At 40.0% G+C, this 25,852-nt stretch overlaps 1 protein-coding gene across 4 annotated transcripts in view; it reads right to left on the reverse strand.

Annotated features, from left to right (window-relative positions):
* LOC134336956 (sodium-dependent serotonin transporter-like) overlaps window positions 1–25,852 on the reverse strand; it is a 64,994-nt gene that overhangs the window by 17,875 nt on the left and 21,267 nt on the right. For all 4 annotated transcript variants that reach the window (XM_063031666.1, XM_063031667.1, XM_063031668.1 and 1 more), the window contains 5 exons: window positions 23,546–23,765; window positions 21,288–21,426; window positions 17,235–17,369; window positions 13,091–13,194; window positions 7,313–7,440 (listed from right to left, as the gene is read on the reverse strand). In XM_063031666.1, coding sequence (XP_062887736.1) covers window positions 7,313–7,440; window positions 13,091–13,194; window positions 17,235–17,369; window positions 21,288–21,426; window positions 23,546–23,765 — 726 coding nt within the window. The remainder of the gene's footprint in view (window positions 1–7,312; window positions 7,441–13,090; window positions 13,195–17,234; window positions 17,370–21,287; window positions 21,427–23,545; window positions 23,766–25,852) is intronic.

The following is a 25,852-nucleotide window of genomic DNA, read 5'->3' on the forward strand; positions in this document are numbered from 1 at the left end:
AAAATATAAACAATTAGTTAAATAACATCCACTGACTCTCTTTTGTCTATCCTGTTTGTTGCTTCCTCAAAGAATTCTAACAGATTTCAGTGATTTTGTTCTTGGCATTTCCTTACTCACTCCAAATGATTCTGGCAAGTTATTTGCTTTGGTCGCATTTTTGAAACAGAAACTCCAATTCGTTATACTGTAACTTGAGTATCGGCAATGTTGGAAAATCAGTACTTGGTGGCAGATTGTACAATAGGTTACACAAAATACTCTGCAGATGTTGGGGTCAAAGCAACGATCAGTCAATGTTTCCATGGATGCTGCCCCATCTGCTGAGCTCCTCCAGCGTGTTGTGAGTGTTGCTGTGTAATAGGTTAGCCATGTTGATCCACCAGTAAACAAACTATAGCACAATCTGCTACCAAGTTAATTAGAATATCATCTAATGTGGAGAATCAGTAATAGCAGAGCCAATGGTGAGAATTCAAAACTCAATCCAATTTATTAATTGGCTCAATTAGTAAAAGATTAGAAGTTGATGAGAGGTAAGCATTCAATTTAAGTTACTGGCCACAGACACCTAAAGAACTGTTCTTTTATCTATGTGATTAATCTTCAAGATAAAATTCTAACACAAACATTCCCTAGCCTAACCCTTCCCACAAAGAATGATCAAAAAAAATATCAAAAACCTATACCTAAAATGTCAGGCTGTCTGCAGTCCAGGCATAATTTCAGATTTAAAGTATGAAACGAAAAAAGATACCAGTGGCCTCCAATGACCGCATTTCAAACACAATCTGCATTACACATTGAAGAACATTGATGATAGTTTCACACTGAAAGTGGCAGGCAACTCCCACTGATGCATACTGCACTGGAACTACTGATCTTACAATTCTCCATTTCGGTAGTTATCTACTCTTCAGGTTGAAAGATGGCTGGACTCATGGGATTGCTCACTCTTCATCAAGCCAGCTACCTGACCATTCTCAGTTCCATTAAGAGCTAGGAATTTCTTGGTCCTGATGTGGAAATGGTGACTTCTACAAGCATTGACCAAATTCTGCCATGATTTTTCAACACACCTGGACAAATGAGTGGTGGGAGTAAAGGAACTGGGCCTCTGGATCAGTCTGAGATTCAGGGAGGTTGAGGCAGTGTGGGAATGGGAGGGAACCCAACAAGAAGCTTTGCAACTCTGTTTGAATTATTGAAACGTATTATAAAAATCTTAAAATGTCCCAAGGTATTTTTGCATTCCTTTACACATTAAAATGTACTTTAATCACTATATTAGATTAGATTAGATTCAACTATATTGTCATTATGCCGAGTACAGATACAAAGCCAATGAAATACATTTAACATCTGACCAGAAATGCAAAGAATAGTGTTATTCACAAAATAACTGCGAATAAAAAAAGTGCTACAGCACACAACTATAAAAGTACCGAGACAGTACAATACGGATGCAATACTGCTTAGCGCTGTGATGAGAGGTTCAGCAGGGTCACAGCTTCAGGGAAGCAGCTCTTCCTGTGCCTGCTGGTGCGGGAGCGGAGGCTCCTGTAGTGCCTACTGGCTGGGAGGAGAGTAAAAAGTCTATGGTTAGGGTGAGATGCATCCCTGATAATGCTTTTCGCCCTGCCCAGGCAGCATTTATGGTAGACGTTTAAGATTATGGTTTATGGTAGGTGTAGATATTTCAAATAAGGTAGCCTGCATTCATTTCTGGGACACTAGGCTAAAATTTATTGTTGACAATATTAAGAACAAAAGTTCCAGCAAATTTGGAGAAGGAAGTCTGAGAATCGGAGCGGGAGTGCAGAGGAAGCCATTTTGAATTTTTTGGGTTTTTTTCCATCGGCGTTCAGAGAGGTGGGACTGCGCGGGCGTGCGACGTCAGGCAGTGAAGTGCGGAAGATTTACAAGGACAGGAATCCTGATTTGGGTTTAATTCGGAGAAGGAAGTCTGAGAATCGGAGCGGGAGTGCAGAGGAAGCCATTTTGAATTTTTCATTTTTTTTCCCCCCATCGGCATTCAGAGAGGCGGGACTGCGCAGGCGTGTGACGTCGGGCAGTGAAGTGCAGAAGATTTAAAAGGAACAGAGCCTTATACAGCAGGCAGTGTCATTTTGCGGGCAGTGGAGTGAGCTGGGAGCAGAGTGAAGGCTTAAGGGCTTCTGCTCAACGGGCTTAGGCAGAAACGGGCGAGGCGAGGAAGGTTTGGTATTCATTTTTTGTTGTTATTTGAGGAGAGGGGGAAGTATGAGTGTGAGGGCAGCTTATTGTTCTCAGTGCCGGATGTGGGAGGTTGTGGAGTCTCCCAGCCTCCTGGACGTCCACATCTGCGCCAGGTGCGCCGAGATGCAGCTCCTAAGAGACCGCATTAGGGGACTGGAGCTGCAGCTCGATGAACTTCGTCTTGTCAGGGAGAGGGAGGAGTTGATAGAGAGGAGTTACAGGCAGGTGGTCAGACTGGGGCCACGGGAGGCAGACAAGTGGGTCACGGTTAGGAGGGGGAAGAGGAAGAGTTAGGTAACAGAGTACCTCAGTGACTGTGCCCCTTGACAATAAGTACGCCTGTTTGAGTACTGTTGGGGGGGGTAATAGCTTACCTGGGGGAAGCAACAGTGGCCGTGCCTCCGGCAGAGAGTCCGGTCCGGTCCTGTAGCTCAGAAGGGTAGGGAAAGGAAGAGGAGGGCAGTAGTAATAGGGGACTCCATAGTTAGGGGGTCAGATAGGCGATTCTGTGGACGCAGTCCGGAGACCCGGATGGTAGTTTGCCTCCCTGGTGCCAGGGTCTGGGATGTTTCTGATCGCGTCCAAGATATCCTGAAGTGGGAGGGAGAGGAGCCAGAGGTCATGGTACATATAGGTACCAATGACATAGGTAGGAAAAGGGGAGAGGTCCTGAAAGGAGAATATAGGGAGTTAGGAAGGGAGTTGAGAAAAAGGACCTCAAAGGTAGTAATCTCGGGAATACTGCCTGTGCTACGTGACAGTGAGAGTAGGAATGCAATGAGGTGGAGGATAAATGCGTGGCTGAGGGATTGGAGCAGGGGGCAGGAATTCAAGATTTTGGGTCATTGGGACCTCTTTTGACGCAGGTGTGACCTGTACAAAAAGGACGGGTTACACTTGAATTCTAGGGGGACCAATATCATGGCGGGGAGATTTGCGAGGGCTACTGAGGTGACTTTAAACTAGAATGGTTGGGGGTGGGAATCAAATTAAAGAGACTCGAAGAGAGGAGGTTAGTTCACAAATAGAGAAAGCTGGTAGACAGTGTGTGAGGGAGGATAGGCAGGGGACAGAGATCAGGAGCACTCAGACCAAAGGTGTAGGGGACAAGGAAGAAAAAGATAACAAAGTTGTTTGCTCCATTAAGGATAAACAGAGAGTAAGAGGTGGAGATTTTCTTAAATGCATCTATTTTAATGCTAAGAGCATTGTAAGAAAGGTGGATGAACTTATAGCATGGATGGATACCTGGAAATATGATGTTGTAGCTATTAGTGAAACATGGTTGCAGGAGGGGTGTGATTGGCAACTAAATATTCCAGGATTTCGTTGCTTCAGGTGTGATAGAATAGGAGGGGCAAGAGGTGGAGGTGTCGCATGGCTTGTCAGAGAAAATATAACAGCGGTGCTCTGGCAGGATACATTAGTGGACTCGTCTAGGGAGGCTATTTGGGTGGAATTGAGGAATGGGAAAGGTGTAGTGACGCTTATAGGGGTGTATTATAGACCACCTAATGGGGACCGAGAACTGGAGGAGCAAATTTGTAAGGAGATAGCAGACATTTGTAATAAGTACAAGGTTGTGATTGTGGGAGATTTTAATTTTCCACACATAGACTTGGAAGCCCATTCCGTAAAAGAGCTGGATGGTTTGGAGTTTGTCAAATGTGTGCAAGATAGTTTTTTGCAGCAATACATAGAGGTACCAACTAGAGAAGGGGCAGTGTTGGAGCTCCTGTTAGGGAATGAGATAGGGCAGATGACGGAGGTATGTGTTGGGGAGCACTTCGGGTCCAGTGATCACAATACCATTAGTTTCAATATAATTATGGAGAAGGATAGGACTGGACCCAGGGTTGAGATTTTTGATTGCAGAAAGGCTAACTTTGAGGAGACATGAAAGGATTTAGAAGGAATGGATTGGGACAATTTGTTTTATGGGAAGGATGTAATCGAGAAATGGAGGTCATTTAAAGGTGAAATTTTGAGGGTACAGGATCTTTATGTTCCTGTTAGGTTGAAAGGAAAGGTTAAAAGTTTGAGAGAGCCATGGTTTTCAAGGGATATAGGAAACTTGGTTCGGAAAAAGAGATCTACAATAAATATAGCCAGCTTGGAGTTAATGAGGTGCTCGAGGAATATAAAGAATGTAAAAAGAATCTTAAGAAATAAATTAGAAAAGCTAAAAGAAGATACGAGGCTGCTTTGGCAAGTAAAGTGAAAATAAATCCAAAGGGTTTCTACAGTTATATTAATAGCAAAAGGATAGTGAGGGATACAATTGGTTCCTTAGAGAATCAGAGTGGACGGCTATGTGCGGAGCCAAAAGAGATGGGGGAGATTTTGAACATTTCCTTTACTTCGGTATTCGCTAAGGAGGATATTGAATTGTGTAAGGTAAAGGAAACAACAAGAGTAATTATGGAAAGTATGATGATTAAAGAAGAGGAAGTGCCGGCACTTTTAAGGAATATAAAAGTGGATAAGTCTCCGAGTCCTGACAGGATATTCCCTAGGATCTTGAAAGAAGTTAGTGTGGAAATAGCAGGGGCTCTGACAGAAATATTTCAAATGTCATTAGAAACAGGGATGGTGCCGGAGGATTGGCGTATTGCTCATGTGGTTCCATTGTTTAAAAAGGGTTCTAAGAGTAAACCTAGCAATTATCGGCCTGTGAGTTTGATGTCAGTGGTGGGTAAATTGATGGAAAGTATTCTTAGAGATGGTATATATAATTATCTGGATAGACAGGGTCTGATTAGGAACAGTCAACATAGATTTGTGCGTGGAAGGTCATGTTTGACAAATCTTACTGAATTCTTTGATGAGGTTACTAGGAAAGTTGACGAGGGTAAAGCAGTGGATGTTGTCTATATGGACATCAGTAAGGCCGTTGAGAAGGTTCCACATGGAAGGTTAGTTAGGAAGGTTCAATTGTTAGGCATTAATATCGAAGCAGTAAAATGGATTCAGCAGTGGCTGGATGGGAGACGCCAGAGAGTAGTGGTGGATAACTGTGTGTCGGATTGGAGGACGGTGTGCCTCAGGGATCTGTACTGGGTCCAATGTTGTTTGTCATATATATTAATGATCTGGATGATGGGGTGGTAAATTGGATTAGTAAGTTTGCAGATGATACTAAGATAGGTGGCGTTGTGGATAATGAAGTAGGTTTTCAAAGCTTACAGAGAGATTTAGGCCAATTAGAAGAGTGAGCTGAAAGATGGCAGATGGAGTTTAATGCTGAAAAATGTGAGGTGCTACATTTTGGTAGGACTAATCAAAATAGGTCATACATGGTAAATGGTAGGGCATTGAAGAATGCTGTAGAACAGAGGGATCTAGGAATAATGGTGCATAGTTCCCTGAAGGTGGAATCTCATGTGGATAGGGTGGTGAAGAAAGCTTTTGGTATGCTGGCCTTTATTAATCAGAGCATTGAGTATAGGAGTTGGGGTGTAATGTTGAAATTGTATAAGGCATTGGTAAGGCCAAATTTGGAGTATTGTGTACAGTTCTGGTTACCGAATTATAGGAAAGATGTCAATACAATTTGAGAGTACAGAGGAGATTTACTAAAGTGTTGCCTGGGTTTCATCTCCTAAGTTACAGAGAAAGGTTGAACAAGTTAGGTCTTTATTCTTTGGAGTGTAGAAGGTTGAGGGGGGAGTTGATAGAGGTGTTTAAAATTATGAGGGGGATTGATATAGTTGACGTGGATAGGCTTTTTCCATTGAGAATGGGGGAGATTCAAACAAGAGGACATGAGTTGAGAGTTAAAGGGCAAAAGTTTAGGGGTAACATGAGGGGGAACTTCTTTACTCAGAGAGTGGTAGCTGTGTGGAACAAGCTTCCAGCAGAAGCGGTTGAGGGAGGTTCGATGTTGTCGTTTAAAGTTAAATTGGATAGATATATGGACAGGAAAGGAATGGAGGGTTATGGGCTGAGTGCAGGTCGGTGGGACTAGGTGAGAGTAAGAGTTCGGCACAGACTAGAAGGGCCGAGATGGCCTGTTTCCGTGCTGTAATTGTTATATGGTTATAAATTATGACACAATATTTGTAATGGTTTAAGTCACACATGGCACTTTTCATCATAAAATAGTGTATACCATAGACAAACAAGAAAAATTCTACAGATGCTGGAAATCCAAGCAACACACAAAATGCTGGAGGAGCTCAGCAGGCCGGGCAGCATCTATGGAAAACAGTACAGTTGACATTTCAGGCCAAGACCTGAGGAAGGGTTTTGACCCCAAACGTCGACTACACTCTTTTCCATAGATGCTGCCTGGTCTGCTCAGCTCCTCCAGCATTTTGTGTATACCATAGATATATTCCCTCTCATTCCCTCCCAGAAGGGCCTAAATATTGAGAAAGTTCATGCAATTGTAATGGATGTACTTGGAGTTCTGTAGTTTCTCAAAATGCATGGCCACCTCTTTACAGTGACCACCAACACCATCACTGATTTCAGATCTTCTGCCCCTTGTTACATATTTTTGGGAGCCTAACAGATGTACTAGATATAAAAGTAGAACAAATTCAATCCCATTACTCATTTATCAGTGGCAAATGTGTAATCGAATGTATTTGATTATAGCACTGACCTATTAGCCATTCCCAGCTATTTATTTTTAGGATACGTCACATATTAGAGAGATGGTTAATGCCTTATAGATACTTATAGATCTGCTTCTATATTTATTTCTCATAACCACTTTAGAATTTAATTTCCAGGCGCACTATTGAACTGCAAAATGATCAAGTCAATGCATAAAACACAATGGTTCATTTGTCTTCGTGCTTCTTTCAAGAATAATGTTAAGGATAATTGGCCGCTTCCTACACTGCACATGTTTGTCTTTGTTTAGATAAGTCCTTCATCCAGCTCAGAAACAATATGACAAATTAACCCAATCTGTTTTTTTCCAGTATTTTTATGATATCAAAAAATATTTTAAATTTTAAAAATGCATTATGCAATAGTTCTAAGACGACATTCTTGAGAATACAATTAGCAAGATAATACCAAGTTGCAATAGAACTACACCACATTTGCAATGTTGTCCTACCGATATCTTTAGCTACTTCAGCTACTTCTTCATTCCTCCTTTCTGCCATGTATCCAAGAATGGTAAAAATAACACAGCCAGCCACAAAACTAGTCAAGCAATTCACAGCGCTTGTGACCAATGCATCTCTAAAGCAAAAATACAAAAAAAAAAGCACATTATTATTGCTTAGATGTCCATATTTAACCAATTCACACTCGTACAGTGCTGAAACAGATTTTTCAGTCCACCATATCTATGTTAACCATCAAGACTGTGTCTATAATAATTCCATTTCCTAGTCCTTGGTCTGTAGCCTACTATCGACGTAGTAATACACGATTGTCAGGCCTACCGATAAGGATATTTTCAAAATTGTGTTCATTTCTCAGTGTAAACACTTACAGTTCCATTTTAATGTATACCAACCTTTATTAGCTGTTAAACATTTCAGACGTGAAAACAAGGGCCTGAGCTCTATTCCTTAAACTTCGTCATGATTTTAATTGGGAATCAGCAAAAAAAAAAAAAATGGTATTATAACATAAGACCATGAACTGGAAATCTGGGATCACATAGCAGACACTAGCAGCATTTTCAGGATTATTAAGGGTTACTTTGTGAAGAAATCAGGTGACCCTAAAAATTAAAAATGCAAAGGTGAGCATACATCAATACGTTGTGTTAAGAGGGAAAGCTTATGAGGTCAAGAACAATATACAAAGTGCAATGTTTGGTTACAAATGGATGAAAGGCATATCTTGCTTTTGGAATGGATTTCCACATACGTCAGTACATTTCCCTGAAAACTATTAAATGAGATTCACTCTTCTGCCATTTTCTGGAATGGTTACAACTCTTGGTAAGCACGTTTAGATGGAGTTTAATCTCTTCCTTAATTTCATAATATACTCCTGATATAAGAAGTTAATATATTAGAAATGTCTTAAGATGTATATATTCATGTAAGTAATAACTTTTTTTCAGAAAATCACCTAGAGATACAAAAATAAAAACTACAGGCTTGGACCTGCAGATGGCCATTTTATAGAGAAGAATGAACTATCTACGGGACACCACCCTCTGATTTCCCGCTTTGTCATTGGATTCACAGTGATCCCAGAGGCGGCAGGTGGAACAGGACACACTTGCCCCACTGTTAGCCATTGTAAAGTGACACCCCATCCTTGTGAATAAGATTTAGTAGTAAATAGTTTACTTAATTTATTTTAACATTTTAGAATAGAGGTGACTCCCAAGCTATGGGGCGGGGGGGGGGGGGTGAGTTGTATTCCTAGAAAGTGGTCTGTACTGCGGTTTTCTGTAAAGCAAAGCCACATCTTCTGTACATGCATCAAGTAATACGAGTTGAAAATAATTTACTTTTTTCCCCTGACAAAAATTCTGCGAGAATGCATTTCCTTCTGTGCCTCAAATTTTTGGGTAGTGGTTTGCAAATTTCTTTAATCAAACAGCCAGAAAGTTGGGACTGTCTGTATTTATCATGATTTATTAAAATGTGTGCTAACATCAAGTTTAATTAATTATTTTACTGCTTTTTAAATATGAAGATCCATTTTATCAATTCCAAAATATCTCTCTTCATTGAAGTCATTTTAAAATGTCTCTATAGGTCTTTGAATGCAGCAAGCTATCAAGGCCACCAGGATATTTAGAGGCAGGGCCTCATCATTGGACACTTGATTTCTGCTCGAGTACAGAAAGTCCATTGTGTGCAGAGGGACAAGTCAGAGTAGGTTAACATGGACAGGCACTTTAGGCAGTGAGTTTGGGCAGCAGGTTTAATCCAAGTCATAGATGAGTAGTCAGTGACTCAGGGATTTCATTCTATTTCTCTCTATGCAGATCTCACCCAGTTTTCCAAGCAGACCAGAGTTTTCTGCTTTCAAGATATCCTGCAAATACTGTTTTTGATTTAGGAGCTATCTTAAAAGTGGCCAATTATGCTACCAACTCAGTTCTTTAGCTTATGAGAGGAACCCATGGGATTCTAGGGAGAAACTGCAAAAGCCACACAGACAGTACCTGAGGTTAGGATTGAGCTTGAGTGAGTGGAACTATGAGGCAGCAGTTCTACCAGCTGTATGCCGTAGTATATTAGAATATTTTATAATTACACCAGTGAACTTTGCCTCAAAATTCTAATGATATTTCGAACTGAGTTCAGTGAGTTGGTATCAAATTCAGCCCAACTGATGAAAGAAGAAAGTCCACAGATTCTGTTCAATAATTGCCCTTTAACCATGATCCTAGTAGGAGAGTGTTTAACACATTAATTCACCATAAAGTTAGTGCAATAGGGACCACACCTTTTAAAATGGTGTCATTATTAGGCGAGAAGTTTATCTTGTAACTACTCCTGTTGATAATGATTTTGGTGTTCTCAGGATTGCTGCCAGTGCTACGTAACACAGATGGTAAGAATTGGAGGAGATGGCAGTTGAATGCGTGGCTGAGGAGTTGGTGCAGGGGGCAGGGTTTTAGATTTTTGGATCATTGGGATCTCTTCTGGGGAAGGTGGGACCTGTACAGATTGGATGGGTTGCACCTGAACTCGATGGGGAGCAATATCCTTGCAGGTAGGTTTGCTAGCATGGATCGGGAGGGTTTAAGCTAATTTGCAAAGGGGATGTGACCCAGAGCGATAGAGCAGTGAAAGAAGCACATGGAGTAAAGCCAGATCTAACATACAGAGAGGCTTTGAGGAAAGAGAAGCAGAATAAACGGTGTAGACAGTAAGGTAGAAGGGCTGAAATGTGTGTACCTCAATGCAAGAAGCATCAGGAACAAACTGAGAGCTTGGATACATATATGGAATTATGATGTAGTGGCCATTACAGAGACTTGGCTGGCACCAGGGCAGGAATGGATTCTCAATATTCCTGGATTTCAGTGCTTTAAAAGGGATAGAGAGGGCGGAAAAAGGGGAGGAGGGTTGGCATTACTGGTCAGGGATACTATTACAGCTACAGAAAAGGTGGGTAATGTAGCAGGATCCTTTTTTGAGTCAGTATGGGTGGAAGTCAGGAACAGGAAGGGAGCAGTTACTCTACTGAGGGTATTCTATAGGCCCCCTGATAGCAGCAGAGATACAGAGGAGCAGATTGGGAGGCAGATTTTGGAAAGGTGCAAAAATAACAGGGTTGTTATCATGGGTGACTTTAACTTCCCTAATATTGATTGGCACCTGATTAGTTCCAAGGGTTTAGATGGGGCAGAGTTTGTTAAGTGTGTCCAGGACGGGTTCCTGTCACAGTATGTGGACAGGCCGACTAGGGGGAATGCCATACTAGATCTAGTACTTGGTAATGAACCGGGTCAGGTCACAGATCTCTCAGTGGGTGAGCATCTGGAGGACAGTGACCACCGCTCCCTGGCCTTTAGCATTATCATGGAAAAGGATAGAATCAGAGAGGACAGGAAAATTTTTAATTGGGGAAGGGCAAATTATGAGGCTATAAGGCTAGAACGTGCGAGTGTGAATTGGGATGATGTTTTTGCAGGGAAATGTACCATGGATATGTGGTCGATGTTTAGAGATCTCTTGCAGGATGTTAGGGATAAATTTGTCCCGGTGAGGAAGATAAAGAATGGTAGGGTGAAGGAACCATGTGTGACAAGTGAGGTGGAAAACCTAGTCAGGTGGAAGAAGGCAGCATACATGAGGTTTAGGAAGCAAGGATCAGATGGGTCTATTTAGGAATATAGGGAAGCAAGAAAGGAGCTTAAGCAGGGGCTGAGAAGAGCAACAAGGGGGCATGAGAAGGCCTTGGTGAGTAGGGTAAAGGAAAACCCCAAGGCATTCTTCAATTATGTGAAGAAAAAAAGGATGACAGGAGTGAAGGTAGGACGAATTAGAGATAAAGGTGGCAAGATATGCCTGGAGGCTGTGGAAGTGAGCAAGGTCCTCAATGAATACTTCTCTTCGGTATTCACCAATGAGAGGGAACTTGATGATTGTGAAGACAATATGAGTGAGGTTGATGTTCTGGAGCATGTTGATATTAAGGGAGAGGAGGTGTTGGAATTGTTACAATACATTAGGACAGATAAATCCCTGGGGCCTAACGGAATATTCCCCAGGCTGCTCCATGAGGTGAGGGAAGAGATTGCTGAGCCTCTGGCTAGGATCTTTATGTCCTCGTTGTCCACGGGAATGGTACCGGAGGATTGGAGGGAGGCGAATGTTGTCCCCTTGTTCAAAAAAGGTAGTAGGGATAGTCCGGGTAATTATAGACCAGTGAGCTTTACGTCTGTGGTGGGAAAGCTGTTGGAAAAGATTCTTAGAGATAGGATCTATAGGCATTTAGAGAATCATGGTCTGATCAGGGACAGTCAGCATGGCTTTGTGAAGGGCAGATCGTATCTAACAAGCCTGATAGAGTTCTTTGAGGAGGTGACCAGGCATATAGATGAGGATAGTGCAGTGGATGTGATCTATATGGATTTTAGTAAGGCATTTGACAAGGTTCCACACGGTAGGCTTATTCAGAAAGTTAGAAGGCATGGGATCCAGGGAAGTTTGGCCAGGTGGATTCAGAATTGGCTTGCCTGCAGAAGGCAGAGGGTCGTGGTGGAGGGAGTACATTCAGATTGGAGGATTGTGACTAGTGGTGTCCCACAAGGATCGGTTCAGGGACCTCTACTTTTCGTGATTTTTATTAACGACCTGGATGCGGGGGTAGAAGGGTGGGTTGGCAAGTTTGCAGACGACACTAAGGTTGGTGGTGTTGTAGATAGTGTAGAGGATTGTCAAAGATTGCAGAGAAACATTGATAGGATGCAGAAGTGGGCTGAGAAGTGGCAGATGGAGTTCAACCCGGAGAAGTGTGAGGTGGTACACTTTGGAAGGACAAACTCCAAGGCAGAGTACAAAGTAAGTGGCAGGATACTTGGTAGTGTGGAGGACCAGAGGGATCTGGGGGTACATGTCCACAGATCCCTGAAAGTTGCCTCACAGGTGGATACGGTAGTTAAGAAAGCTTATGGGGTGTTAGCTTTCATAAGTCCAGGGACAGAGTTTAAGAGTCGCGATGTAATGATGCAGCTCTATAAAACTCTGGTTAGGCCACACTTGGAGTACTGTGTCCAGGTCTGGTCACCTCACTATAGGAAGGATGTGGAAGCATTGGAAAGGGTACAGAGGAGATTTACCAGGATGCTGCCTGGTTTAGAAAATATGCATTATGATCAGAGATTAAGGGAGCTAGGGCTTTACTCTTTGGCGAGGAGGAGGAGGAGAGGAGGAGGATGAGAGGAGACATGATAGAGGTGTACAAGATAATAAGAGGAATAGGTAGAGTGGATAGCCAGCGCCTCTTCCCCAGGGCACCACTGCTCAATACAAGAGGATATGGCTTTAAGGTAAGGGGTGGAAAGTTCAAGGGGGATATTAGAGGAAGGTTTTTTACTCAGAGAGTGGTTGGTGCGTGGAATGAACTGCCTGAGTCAGTGGTGGAGGCAGATACACTAGTGAAGTTTAAGAGAATACTAGACAGGTATATGGAGGAATTTAAGGTGGGGGGGTTATATGGGAGGCAGGTTTTGAGGGTCAGCACAACATTGTGGGCCGAAGGGCCTGTACTGTGCTGTACTATTCTATGTTCTATAACAACACTGGTCCCAGAGATGAAGCTATATACATTTCCCTATACTGAGCTGCTCAAACCCACTGGGAGCCAACTTTCAACAAAATTGGCAACACTTCTAATTGCATATACATGTCTAAGCAAGAATTACGTGCTGAAAAATAATTTGTGCATTGTTTTTGTGACTGACTTGTAACAGTTGTTGGTGAATTTGTTATAGCTGGCAAATGCCAACAGAACACCAAATCCTGGGCCAAGCGAAAAGAAAATCTGTGCTGCAGCATCTACCCACACCTAGAAATTAAAGAAAACAAGTTACTTAAATCCAAAAGAAAGACGTTTACTGTTGCAATTTTATACAGATTGTTTGAGATTTTTTTTAAAACAGAGATGAACAGAAACACAGGAAGGAAGATTAATTATTTGCTGATGAATCAACCTTTCATCACAAATACAAGCAGAACATAGTAAACCTTGGAAGAGTGCCAGCTTTATACTTTAACAATAATTTAGTACCAAATTGTAGAGAGATATTGATCTTTCCTTTTCTCATTATCCTATCCCTATTCATCTGCTTTAATACAGAACATACCATTATGAACCATTTACATCAATCAGCACTCTTTATCATTCAATGTGGTTGCTAATTCATTGCGTAATGATGTTGTATTGTACAGCTTACTGTTCTTTTTAATGTCTCATGGGGTGATAGCTCAGGTTGCCCAATCCCCTTGCCTTTGGAACAACAGAGACAAGAATTGTCCATGATAATGGCCCCCAACATGAAAGTACATTGTTTTAACACACTGTATGGCTCAACCTTGGATGTGAATTATAGAATTTTACTCCATGCTGTGTTTTTAACTTTTTTAAATTTAAAGATATTTTAATTAGCTTTGGTGTCTATTATTAAATGGACACCGAAGGAAATAAAGCACGCATTATAAAGGAGACATGCACAAATTGGAAAAGCTAACCTCCAGGAGGAGGAGAAGTAGATGGTGGCGCGATGCAGCGCGCAGCGGCCACTCCGGTGAATGATATCTGTAATCTGTCAAGTAGGGTGCCATGCACAATCCTGATTTGATTTGATTTGATGGAGACAGATGTGAGAGAACGGAGAAATATCTGCAGAAACTTCTGAAATGCCTTTTTCGCTGCCGTTGCTACTGTGTGATCTAGAATCTCCGATGGAGAGAGGCCCTGAGTCCTCAGCTTTGCCTGTTACTCGGCGGCTGGGGCAGGGTCGAAGCGCTCGGCAGAGATGGTGCTCGGTCTCGGAGGGCTGGTCAGAGGCTCGAAGTTTTCGGAAGGACTCAGAGTCGGCTGTGGTTGGGTGCTTCCAATGCATCGGCAGTTGTCAGCGCCTGGAGGTTTATGGCAATGAGAGTTTCTCCCTTCTACCACCTGCTATCAGGGACTATCGGGAGTCGATCGGAACTTTGAGACTTTTTTTTTACCGTGCTCATGGTCTGCCCTTTATCAATTTATGGTATTGCTTTGTACTGCTGTAACTATATGTTATAATTATGTGATCTTGTCAGTGTTAGTCTTTGGTTTGTCCTTTTTTTTGTGATATCACTCTGGAGGAACATTATATCATTTCTTAATGCATGCATTTCTAACTGACAATAAACGAGGACTGAGTGTCCTCATAATCTAATCTAATCCACCTGCCCCACGTGTCAATGCCTGCAAATCCTGTGTGGATCATTTAATCGACTCAATGTCTACAAAACTGTAATGGAAACCAGTCATTCTCAATCAGAAACGTCTCACTAAGAATGTAAGAACAATATACAGACACGGGATCCTTACTGGCTGTTTCACAACTGATAAATAGATAATCAAGACAGAAACTCACTGGTTGCAAACTTTAGTTGGCCCTATGGACAAATTCCATAGTCCACAGCAGAAGGCTGTGTCCTATGCAAATCTGGATCCCACTGAAGTACAAAAGTCAGTGTGCAATTGCAAGTTGCAACTGGGAGAGGCACATACAGTACATATAATCTGATTGTGCCAGGTAGTGAACAATAAAATAAGCATTTCTTAAAACTATTTGACTGACATTAGAACAGTGACAGCACTCAGTAGTACTTCACCAGCTTAAAAAAGCACTTTTGGATGCAAAGTTATGAGATAGAGATAATTCATGTTTTTGCACATATTCTTTAAAGAATTGTTTTACTCTATTTTCCTGTACATTATATTGTGGAAAGTGAGAGACTCTCAGCTAATTCATCCTGGTTCTTTAAAGAATACATGCAGAAACAGAAAGTCAACTTAGGCCTGTTTACATGAGTAACAAAGCATTCTGCAGAAGAGGTAGCATCTGTAGAAAATGAAAAACAAAGTAATGTCTTATGTAATTGCTCATTAATTAGAAATAGATAAGTGAGAAAATAAACATTCCAAGTTGCAGATGGGGAGGGATAGAGAGAACAAAGTATTGAATTGAATTGACTAAATGTGTAAATTTATGGTAAGCATCTGTGTCAGGATGCAGACCAAAGTTGAAAGGGTAACCAAGAATGTGAATATACACAACTAAAGATAGAGGGGAAACTTTAAAAATGAGCAATTCAAACAAAACTTGCTGGATATATCATTTTCTGTGTTTTGAGTTTCTTTTTCCTCTGTCTTTGATTATGTCTTTAACTTAATGGTTACCTTGATAACTTGGGTGTGCATTCCCTCTGATAACTCCACCCTTACCCTCTGCTACTTAAATATGATTGCTGTCATAAGACATTAACTCTACTATTTTCTCCTGAATATTGCCTGGCTAGCTGAGTGTCTCCGAGTACAGAAGTTGGCACCTTCTGTTGCAGTTGTACTAGACTTTAGTGTGACCACACTTGAAGTATTGTGTATATTTGGTTGCCCTATTATAGAACTATAACTCATCATTAAACTGGGAAGAGCGCAACATGCGGGTTATATGGAGAAGCTGGGCAGATTAGGAGCTTATTCCTTGTAATGTAGGATATTGAGGGTTGACCCTGTAGAGGTGTACAAAATGATGAGGACAACAGATAAGGTCCTTTCCCTAGTGAGGGGGAACTAAAAGCTAGAGGTTTAAAGTGAGAGTACAAGATTTAAAATGGACCTCAGGGACAAATTTTCACACAGAGAGTGGTGCATACTTGGTCTGAACTGCCAGTGTAAGGTGTTGAGGTAGGTAAAGTGGCAACATTTAAAAGACATATGGAGAAGTAAATGGATAGGTGGGGCTTAGAGGGATATGGGCTAAATGTGACTACTGGCTTGGCACCATGGTCATCATGAAGGAGTTGAGCTGAAGAGTCTGTTTCCATGCTGTTTTGCTCTAGGACTCTAAAAGTTATCCTACAGCAGAAGAGACTTTATTTCTCTGGAACTCAGGTTTACCACTACCATGGAAGTTCATGAACAGCAAGACAGATAACACAGTATGGTTTATAGGCTTGCAATTTCCTGATTATTGAATTTTATCTGCATATATTCACTCTTTAAGAGCTTCACAGAAACATATTCAAAATTATTTACAGCACAATACATATACAGAAACCACAGACTGTCGGTAATGTTGTTAGAATGGACAGCAACAATTAAAAAAACAGGGAAGTTAATATGGAGTACAATTTCATGAAAGGTCATTGAACTGAAATGTTATTTCTCCACAGATGCTGCTTCACCCAATAAGTATCTCCAGCATTTCCTGTTTTTACTTCAGGGTACCATTTTACTGGTATGCTAGAAAAATACTCCCAGGCATTTCTACAAATGTAGCTGCACAACCAGTCGATTTTATTATTAAAGATCTCTTTTTGGACTCATAGCCCAAAAAAAAAAGATCTGTCAGGAGAGATAAGGCAGAAAGAAAGAAATTTAAGAGGGAAGAAAGTCTGAAAATTGAGTTTATACTCCCATCACCTTACTGGGACATTCTATGACTGTGCCACAACCTGAAATGTTTCACAATGTCTTTCTGATCGCAAGAACCTTTCAAGAAAAACAGTTAGGTGTTAAGAACATAATAACATAAGAAATAGCAGGACTAGACCATCTGGCCCATCAAGCCTGTTCTGCCATTCAATAGATAACTACCATAACACTTAATTCCCCAGCTATGCAAAAATTTATCTGTGTCTTAAATATATATTTATTGTGGTAGCCTCTACTTCATCCCCGGGTAGACAAGTTCATTTTCTGGCTTTTCGACAGAATTTGAGGTGGAGGGAAATGAAGAACAGATAATACATGGTTACATATCATGAACACCTACTAGTTTCAATAATGTAGTAAATCTGTATATTAATAGGGGCCAATCTGCCCATAGGTTGACTTACCTGGATGGTAAATAGCTTTTTCCATTCAGGCCTTAGATAGAAGAGGATTCCACGCCAGGCCCCTGGCAAGGTTGCACCCCGCACCAAGAGAATAAACAAGACTATGTAGGGAAGAGTGGCTGTTACCCATACAACCTGCAGGCATAAATAAACAATTTAGGCAGTTGTAAAAATAAGCAAGACAACACACATTTGAATGTGCCATAAATATTTATATGAGACAGACTGCCTGCTGTGAGTCTCCCAGGCTGCAGAGAATCATTTATACTTTGCTTAGTCCACAATGGTGCAGGTCTGTTTAAATCCTGTGGTGATGGGAGCAGTGCTTTGTTCCAGCTGCAGAAGAAGATCTGACAAGTGTGTTCACGTGTTTGATAGGTGAAACTGGAACCAATTCACTGTGCTTCAGATTGGAACAATAGGATAGCAATTTAAAAGTTGACTTTTAGATGTGACTGACTTTCTGAATTGTGTTATGTTGCAGTCAACAGAAATAAAAGCATGAGCGTGGCCAGTACTGATGTACAGCGCTATGGTCAAGGTCACAGTTACATACAGGACTCTGGGACATTGACAGTGCTGTACTCAGTAGAAAGGCAGGTAGGCCCTGGGGTCACAACACAGTTACAGATGTGGAAAGGCCAATCTGCCTGACTTAATTCAGAACCATTTCCTTTGTAGCTGTGAGATACAAAAATCTCATGTCATTGGTTCAGAGATTACTGAGAGTTTGGCTCTACTAATGTTATCATTTTCTGGAAATAGTGATGATTTGAGCCAAAAATGACCATTCACAAAAATAGTGAGGTGCAAGTTGTAAAGTCAGGCTCATTCACTGGAGGCATACTTGTAGGCATAACAACAACTCTACCTATTTGAGTTAATGACAAGCAGAGACTGGGAATATCCGAGAATCTACAAAAAAGCATAACTCTGATAAATTACCACAAGCTCCACTGTATCGAAAAGCAGAAAACCTGCAGGTGCTGGAAGCATGAAATGAAAAGAGAAAATTCTAGAGATACTCAGCAGGTCTTAATAAAGTTAATTTTTCAGATCATGGACCTTTCATCATAACTGTATAAGAAAGTGAGTGTGTTCTCAGCTATTGAGGGAAGAAACAAAGAGGATAAAGGTCTACGATACGATTGTGACTAAGATTGTCCAGATAACACAATGTTACATAATAGGTGATGAATATTAGTTAATCATGGCTGATGTGAATAGAGAGAGATGATTGAGGGCAGTAGAGAGACAAAGCTGTGAACTGCAGTACACAACAGTTGCCGGAAATACGAAATCAAAGAGAATGCTAGAAATATTGAACTAATTACATATCAATAGCGGAAAGAGAGAAAACTGAGTAAAATGTGAGAGATGAAATTGGTCAGTACAGATACAAAACTAAAAAGACTGGTTATTTTAAGTTTTTGAATTCAACATGCTTGACAGAAGGTGAGATTTCTTGTGTTTGCTTTGGGCTTGGTTGGAAATTATAATGGGCTAAAGTCAGAGGTCAGACTGGGATTGGGTCAGAGAATTTAAATGATAAACAACTGAAAGTTCAGGGTCACCTTTGCAGACTGCTCTGGAAATCAATTACCCAGTCTGCATTTGGTTTCTCCAAGACAAAGGAGAGTATACCATGAGCACTGAATGCGATACATTAAGCTCAGGAAGTGCAAGTAAATTGCTGCTTCACCTGGAAGGATATTCATTTTTGGTCACTGGATGGTGGCAAAAGATAAAATGTAGAAACTACATCCCCCTTGGAAAATGCCATGAAAAGAATAGTTGGTGGAAATGGAAAATTGAACCAGGGAGGTGTGGAAGAAACAGTCCCTTCAAAATCTTTAAAGGGAGGTTAGTGGGACATATATAGAGATGGGATCTCATTGAAAGTGGCAGAAATTAGTGAAATCTGTTGTATGTGATTTTGTTGGGCTCTAGAAAGCTGCCATTTAATCTGCCAGGAAGACCCTGAGCCTCGATTACTTGTCAATTTAATACTCGTTCCTAACTATATCACACACCAGTACCTCTGAGAAGTCTTCCTTTTCCCTTAATCATGACTTCCTTTCTACAGATATTGACAAAGCTCCTAATCGTGTCTGCTCCATTTCCTGCACTTCTGCTTATTCCCCTTTTCTTCCTAGCTCAAGTTAAGTTAGGGTTCACCTTGCCCTCCCAACCTATGTAAAGTTAGGGTTCACCTCATCTTCCCCTTGCAACCACAACATCCACTTTCAACAGGATGTCCTCTAAAATCTCTACCACCTTTAACAAGATTCCATTCCTCCCCTCTTTTTCAGCATTCTAAAGACTTTATGTCCAGTTCAGTATTCAATTTTTGCCAATCACCTGGCTTTTCACAGAACTTTCCCATGTAACTATTTGCCCCCTTTTCCTCTTCCATTCCCAGCAACTAAGGATACAAAGAGTTCTTGCAGGTAAAGCAGCAAACCATTGCACTACTTCTGATTTATTATATTGCATTCCATGCTCATAGTATGGCCTCCCTCCAAAACGACGAGAAACCAAATGCACATCAGGTAACTGCCATCTTGCTACTTTAAATCCTTATTCCACTCACATATGGACCTCTTTTTGGCCTTCTATATTCTTCCACTAAATTCCTGCATAAATCTGAGTAATGGCAGAATTGAATACTCAATACCAAGTTCAATGAATCCAGAAAACCAACCTTTCCTAATTGCATTAGGACTGTTTTAATGTAAAGTTGTTCAATTGTAACTTCTTTTTTTCCACACCAGACAATACCCGATTGTTGGGTATTTCACACTCATTTCCTCACCCTTCTGGTTCTGATGAAAAGTAAACATTCTGAAACATTAATTTTGCTTCTCCACATTTGCGGCCTGACCCACTGAGTACCTTCAGCTTTTGCTATTTTCATATCAACTCTAGTGACCAGTTTTTGTGTCTCCTCAAGTATGTATTACTGATGGAATCATGGTAGCACAAAGCTACAACAGCTCAGGGCACTGGAGTTCAGTTCTAATGTCACCTGTAAGGAGTCTGTATATCCTCCCCTTGAATGCGTGTTCCAGTTTCCAAAGTTGTACCCAGCTTGTAGGTTAATTGGTCATTGTAAATTATGCCATGATTAGACTAGGTGGGTTGCTGGTGGCACAGTTCGAATGGCTGGAAGGGCCTATTCTGTGCAGTATCAAAATATGAAATAAAAAATCTAAGACATTAGGAACTGTTGCATGAAGTCCAAGAAAATGCACACCCTATGTGCTAAAAAAGAACACTGGAAAGCAGAAACATGAGCAAGTACAGAAAAAAATGTACAAAAAAATTCTGATAATCTGCCTCCCTCAGGACTCATTGCTTTGTTGCATTATAACTTTGCTGGTGATGGACTAACAGATTTTTCAGATATTTGGATTTGTTCTTATTAATACCCCAATATGTTTTTAATTTTTTAAGAATCATGTTATTACAAGTTTTTTCAGTAAACTAGACAAATTTAAAGGTTACACAATAAAGTTCTCATTTTGTTTAAAGGGAGTGCATTTTCCAAACAGCTGGATACCAAATGATCGTGTCTTTCTGTTCACTTTATTAAGCATTATTACCTTAATCAGAATTTCTATAAATAACTTCAAAATAGTACATTACTTCAAGTCTTCAATATGTATGACCAGTGCACGTTTTCTTCATAGATTTGATTGTTTCACTGAATAATACTAATCACTTATTAAACAATATTTGAGTAAATTTTGCTGTGATTTAGTTTCTAGTCAGCATCATACTGTAAGAGTAGTAATTATGAGAACCTAAAATCAAAGCAATGTTTTTGAAATACGTCTAATTTTACCACATAGATCAATCAAGTAATCTAAATATTTTTACCAAGGCCAATAAAAGAAATGTTCAGTGACATTAATCTTCCATAAATACTAACCCCGTGTCAAATTATTCATAAATTATTTAATACCAACGTGAAATAGGAATGTCATTTACTCTTTGGATAATAATCTCATGATATGGTATTGATACTTAGTTTGATTTAACTTCACCTACCTTTCCAGAAGTCCGTACGCCTTTCCAGATACTGAAGTACACTACAGTAAATATAAGGAACAGGCAAATAAATAGATGCCAGCTGATGCCTCCCAAGTTGTCCAACCCATTGGATTTGTGGATCTTAAGCACTTTGCGACTGCAATAAAAATAACTGTCACAAGTTACAAGAATACATACAGAAGCAAATTTGCAACAAAATGCCTCAGTGATGATTTTCAGTACCAAGACTTTTGTGATAATTTTCCCTCAACAGTCCAAGATTTGCCTTACTGTGTTTTACAGAGGGCCTTAAGTAGTAGATGAGTCTTTAGCTCATATGATGAAAGATACTTCGGGGTGTTAAGGCATTTCTTAATTGGCTTTGGGAGTTAGCACTATTGCAAACTATTTGCAGCTTTTCACAATTCTTTCACCCATTACCTAGCACACAGTTGCAGGGGTACATAAGAGTACAATAAGTGTCTGTTGCATTTTACACAGACAAACACACACACACACACACACACACACACACACACACACGTGCAGAGAAGATGATGAAGGTTCTCAAAGCGGCAATAAGTAGTTCACATTTTTCCCAACATCTGGGCCAGATTTTGTTAAGACATTTAACAAAAGTTCAAAGGTTCATTTATTATCAAAGCATGTATCCATATACAACTCTGAAATTTGTATTTCTCAACCAGATAGCCATAAAAACAAAGAAAGAACACGAAAGTCATTCAGAGAAACATCAAACCCCACAATCCTCTTTTGGGAATATAGATACCGGCTGAAGAAACTAAAACTTCTGTTAAAATACAGCCATGCATAGATGCAGATTTTCTTTACTTTGTGGGACATCAAATGGAAGTATCTCAACAATTTTCACAACTACGATCTATTTGCCCACTGAAGGCAGAATAGCAGCATGGCAAGTCATAGTAATGGTTGGATTAAAACTCAGTTAATTAAATAAATATGTTTTAGTAATACAGTGTGAAACATTAACTCTTTTTGAGCAAAAAATCTGCCTCGTATGCGATTCTTAACTGCCCTCTGAAAATGGATTTGACACTCAGTTCAAAAGCAACGGGCAATAAACACCACATCCTGTGAATCAAAAGAATGTTGCTTGTTTTTCCATCACTCAGTTTACAATTGAAATATGATTTTTGGAATAACAGCAATAGTTATGCCTTTGTATGTTCTTAACTAGAAGCAAGGAGAAGAGCTCCACAGGAGTGCTGGTGGGAGAACCTGCTGGGAGGGAGGAGACACAAAAACTTCGCTCATGACTACAACAATGACATGTAGCTATTATACATCTGTTCACAAAAGAGAATGGGGTGAAAATCTACAAACAACTTTGCACTTGTATATCAAAGCTCAACTCCAATGAAGCCAAAACCAAGCCAGAGGCAGCCACCTGCTAAGTCAACAGCCTGACAAAACTAAAGATAGCATTTGGACAAGTGCCAATGGTGCATATTAATACAACAGCTACCAAGTGTTCCTAGAAAGTGAATCCTTTACAAAAAAAATCTTGTTAGCATTTTCCATTGAATTCATTCTTTTAGTGATAATTCTGCAGGATTTCCCTTTTGTCCCAAGGAACCTTAATGTGTGGGAAAACCCTGATGAAGTATATTCTAAGAATTAGTCGGCCCATAATTTATGACAGAGCAATGTGCAGGTAGTATGAAATTAACTGTGCTAACCTGTGGCTTACTGTAAATGCAAGATCATTTGATTCAATGATATTGGCTTGTTATTCTTAAATTGAAGTAAACAATGATCAGTCGATGTTACCACACACAAAGCTCTAAAACATAATCATAGAAACTTGTGCCAAAATAGGAAAGCATTAAACTCATTATGTTTGATGTTTTGTCTCAAAATATCAAGAATCCCTCTACCTCCAAGGATGTTACTTGACCAATGAGTCCCCTCCAGCAGCTTGGTTTTTGCTCTGAACCCATTATGCTCGACTTTCTAAGAACAGAAATCATAACTTATAGGTGGAATATCTTCATCAAGCTTAGATAAAAGCAAAGCAGCGGGATATTTTTCAAGTAACTAAGGGATTAAATGATTAAATCTACCTCTAGCATGGACTATTGTTACAGAAAAACAGATCTGATATCCACGTGGATCAGGAGTAAACATTATTTTGCTCTCCATTACACTTGTGTACTGGAAATGACATGATCAAGATTCAAGATTGTTTTTAGCTTTTCATGCCCCAAGCTCTGCATCCACTTACATGCACTTACGTATAAAATTCTTCAGCAGGAGAGGCAGAAAACTTTGTCCACGTGGCATTATCCTTTAAGAAGTAGTTGGTACAGTTTCCAGTGTTCCAGCCGTTGTTACAGTTGGTCCATGGGAGCTCAGAAGTAAGTGAGGAGTAGAGGTAGTATAGAGCCCAGGCCATAACGGTATTGTAGTAAAAGGCAACATATAGATCTATTATACAGATTGCATATCCAATCCCTACAAGGAATAAGAAAAGCAGTTTTTTAAAACATTCACTGCAGAAGATACATCCAAATGCAATAGTTGATTCTCTGCTCATATTGAGGTCTTAATTGAACATTTGAGTTAAAAATGAAATGCTATCTATCAAGCTATTTAACATTCTTAGAGGTTAAAGTACAAAAATAAATGGGGTCTGTATATTTTTAAATAAACCTAAACACAGGTTGTACTATTTAGCACAGAAATCAAAATTACAAATAGAGATGCATAGCCAAGATGCATAACAGTTTTGGAAGTGTGACACAGACAATGATTGGATTGGTTTTTGTCAGTTATCACTACTGACATCCATTTATAATACAAGTTAAAGAAAGTTAACTTATTTATCTGCTTCTCATTATACAAGGCATAAATTCACATTATATGCAGAAACAACTTTAATTGCTTTTTATAACCAAGTGTAATCATTAAGCGATGGTTGAGGCAACGTTAACAAATAGTTGTATGATAAGAACCAAAGATAAAGCAGTTAGCTCAATTTCTGAAAAGAAAGTTCAAAAGTTGCAATTTGTTAGGCTTTCAAAAAGTTTTAAGCAAAGTTACTTGGCAGTAGGTCTTGGATAAAGTTGCAGATTTAAGGTACAGCATACAAACTTAGATGATATGGGGTGGAAAAGAAGGGGTGTACTGTAATTCAAATATCAAGCATAGAAATAGATCAGATCTTGTCTGAAAACAAAAAAGCAGAAACTACTGAAGGTGAACAAGGAAAATGAGATGTTGAAATCCCACAATGTTGGCATTCTTCGCAGTGTATTCAACAGTACTGTAAGTGAAAATTAAAAACAAACTCCAACAAAATGTCTGGTACCCAAAACATTAACTGCATTTCTTTTTCCCTAGATGCTGCCTGACTTCAATTTCCAACAATTTAATTTTTTTTTATTTTCAAGCAATTGGCTGAATTGAGTAATACAAAACTTCTACATTCGCTGAGGGATCAAGCAGAGTTATTCAAGGATACAATGTAAAACGGCATCAGAGCTTTAGCAGTGCAAGATTGAAGAGAAAGTTGGATATGGCAGATTTACACATTTTTTTGGACAGATGAGTTCAGAAACACAGAATGGTCTTCATTTTGATTACAAATTAAAATAATAGTACTCAAGCTCCTGAGTTATCTAAATGTTAAATAAAATACAGTGGATGCAAAAACAAAGGTAGGAGTTGCCAAAATATGATTGCTTCTGCCAATCCTCTTGAGTAAAGCCCTTTCTAACAACAGTCCTGACACTGGTTCACTTGCATTGTGCTTTCCTATTCGTGTGCCAAACTGTCAAGACTTGTACATACACACCTCAGTATTCCATAGCTCCTAAGTATTTTTGCAGTGTAATTGTCAAAAAGACACAATTAGCACACAGCAAGTTCCAACCAATATCATTTTTACAATGAGCAGGTAACCCCTTTATTCAGTGTTGATTGGGGATAAATACTGGATACAGCATTGGGGATGTCTTCAAAATATTCTCTACATCCACCTAACTGTGCTGAAAGGACCTTAATGCAACTTCTCATCTCAAAGATGGCACATCCAATAGTGCAGCACTCTATCAGTACTGCAGTGGAGCATCAGATTTAAAGACTTTCTTTTCTGCAAGTTCCATTAAACCATCTGACTCAAAGGTGCGAGTGCTCCAACTCAGCCAGAGTACTGAATTAACAAAATTGTTTTGCTTGCTGAAATTTCACTTCTGTAAAGCTCACATTTCCTCATGTAGCCCTATGAATTCTGAAAAAAGGTACTGCAAAAGCTCCATGGCAGAAACTGCAAGTGATCACAAAGAAAATAATAAGCTTCGTATAGCTTGTCATACAGCTACAGATTGGCAGGTATGATATTGTGGCCATCACTGAGACGTGGCTAAAGGATGCATGTCTCTGGGAGCTGAACGTCCAAGGATACACGGTGTATCGGAACGATAGGAAGGTAGGCAGAGGGGGAAGTGTGGCTTTATAGGTAAGAAATGATATTAAATCATTAGAAAGAGGTGATATAGGATCGGAAGGTGCAGAATCTTTATTGGTTGAGCTAAGAAATC

The sequence above is a fragment of the Mobula hypostoma genome, chromosome 23 (assembly GCF_963921235.1).
Source record: "Mobula hypostoma chromosome 23, sMobHyp1.1, whole genome shotgun sequence".
Taxonomy (NCBI): domain Eukaryota; kingdom Metazoa; phylum Chordata; class Chondrichthyes; order Myliobatiformes; family Myliobatidae; genus Mobula; species Mobula hypostoma.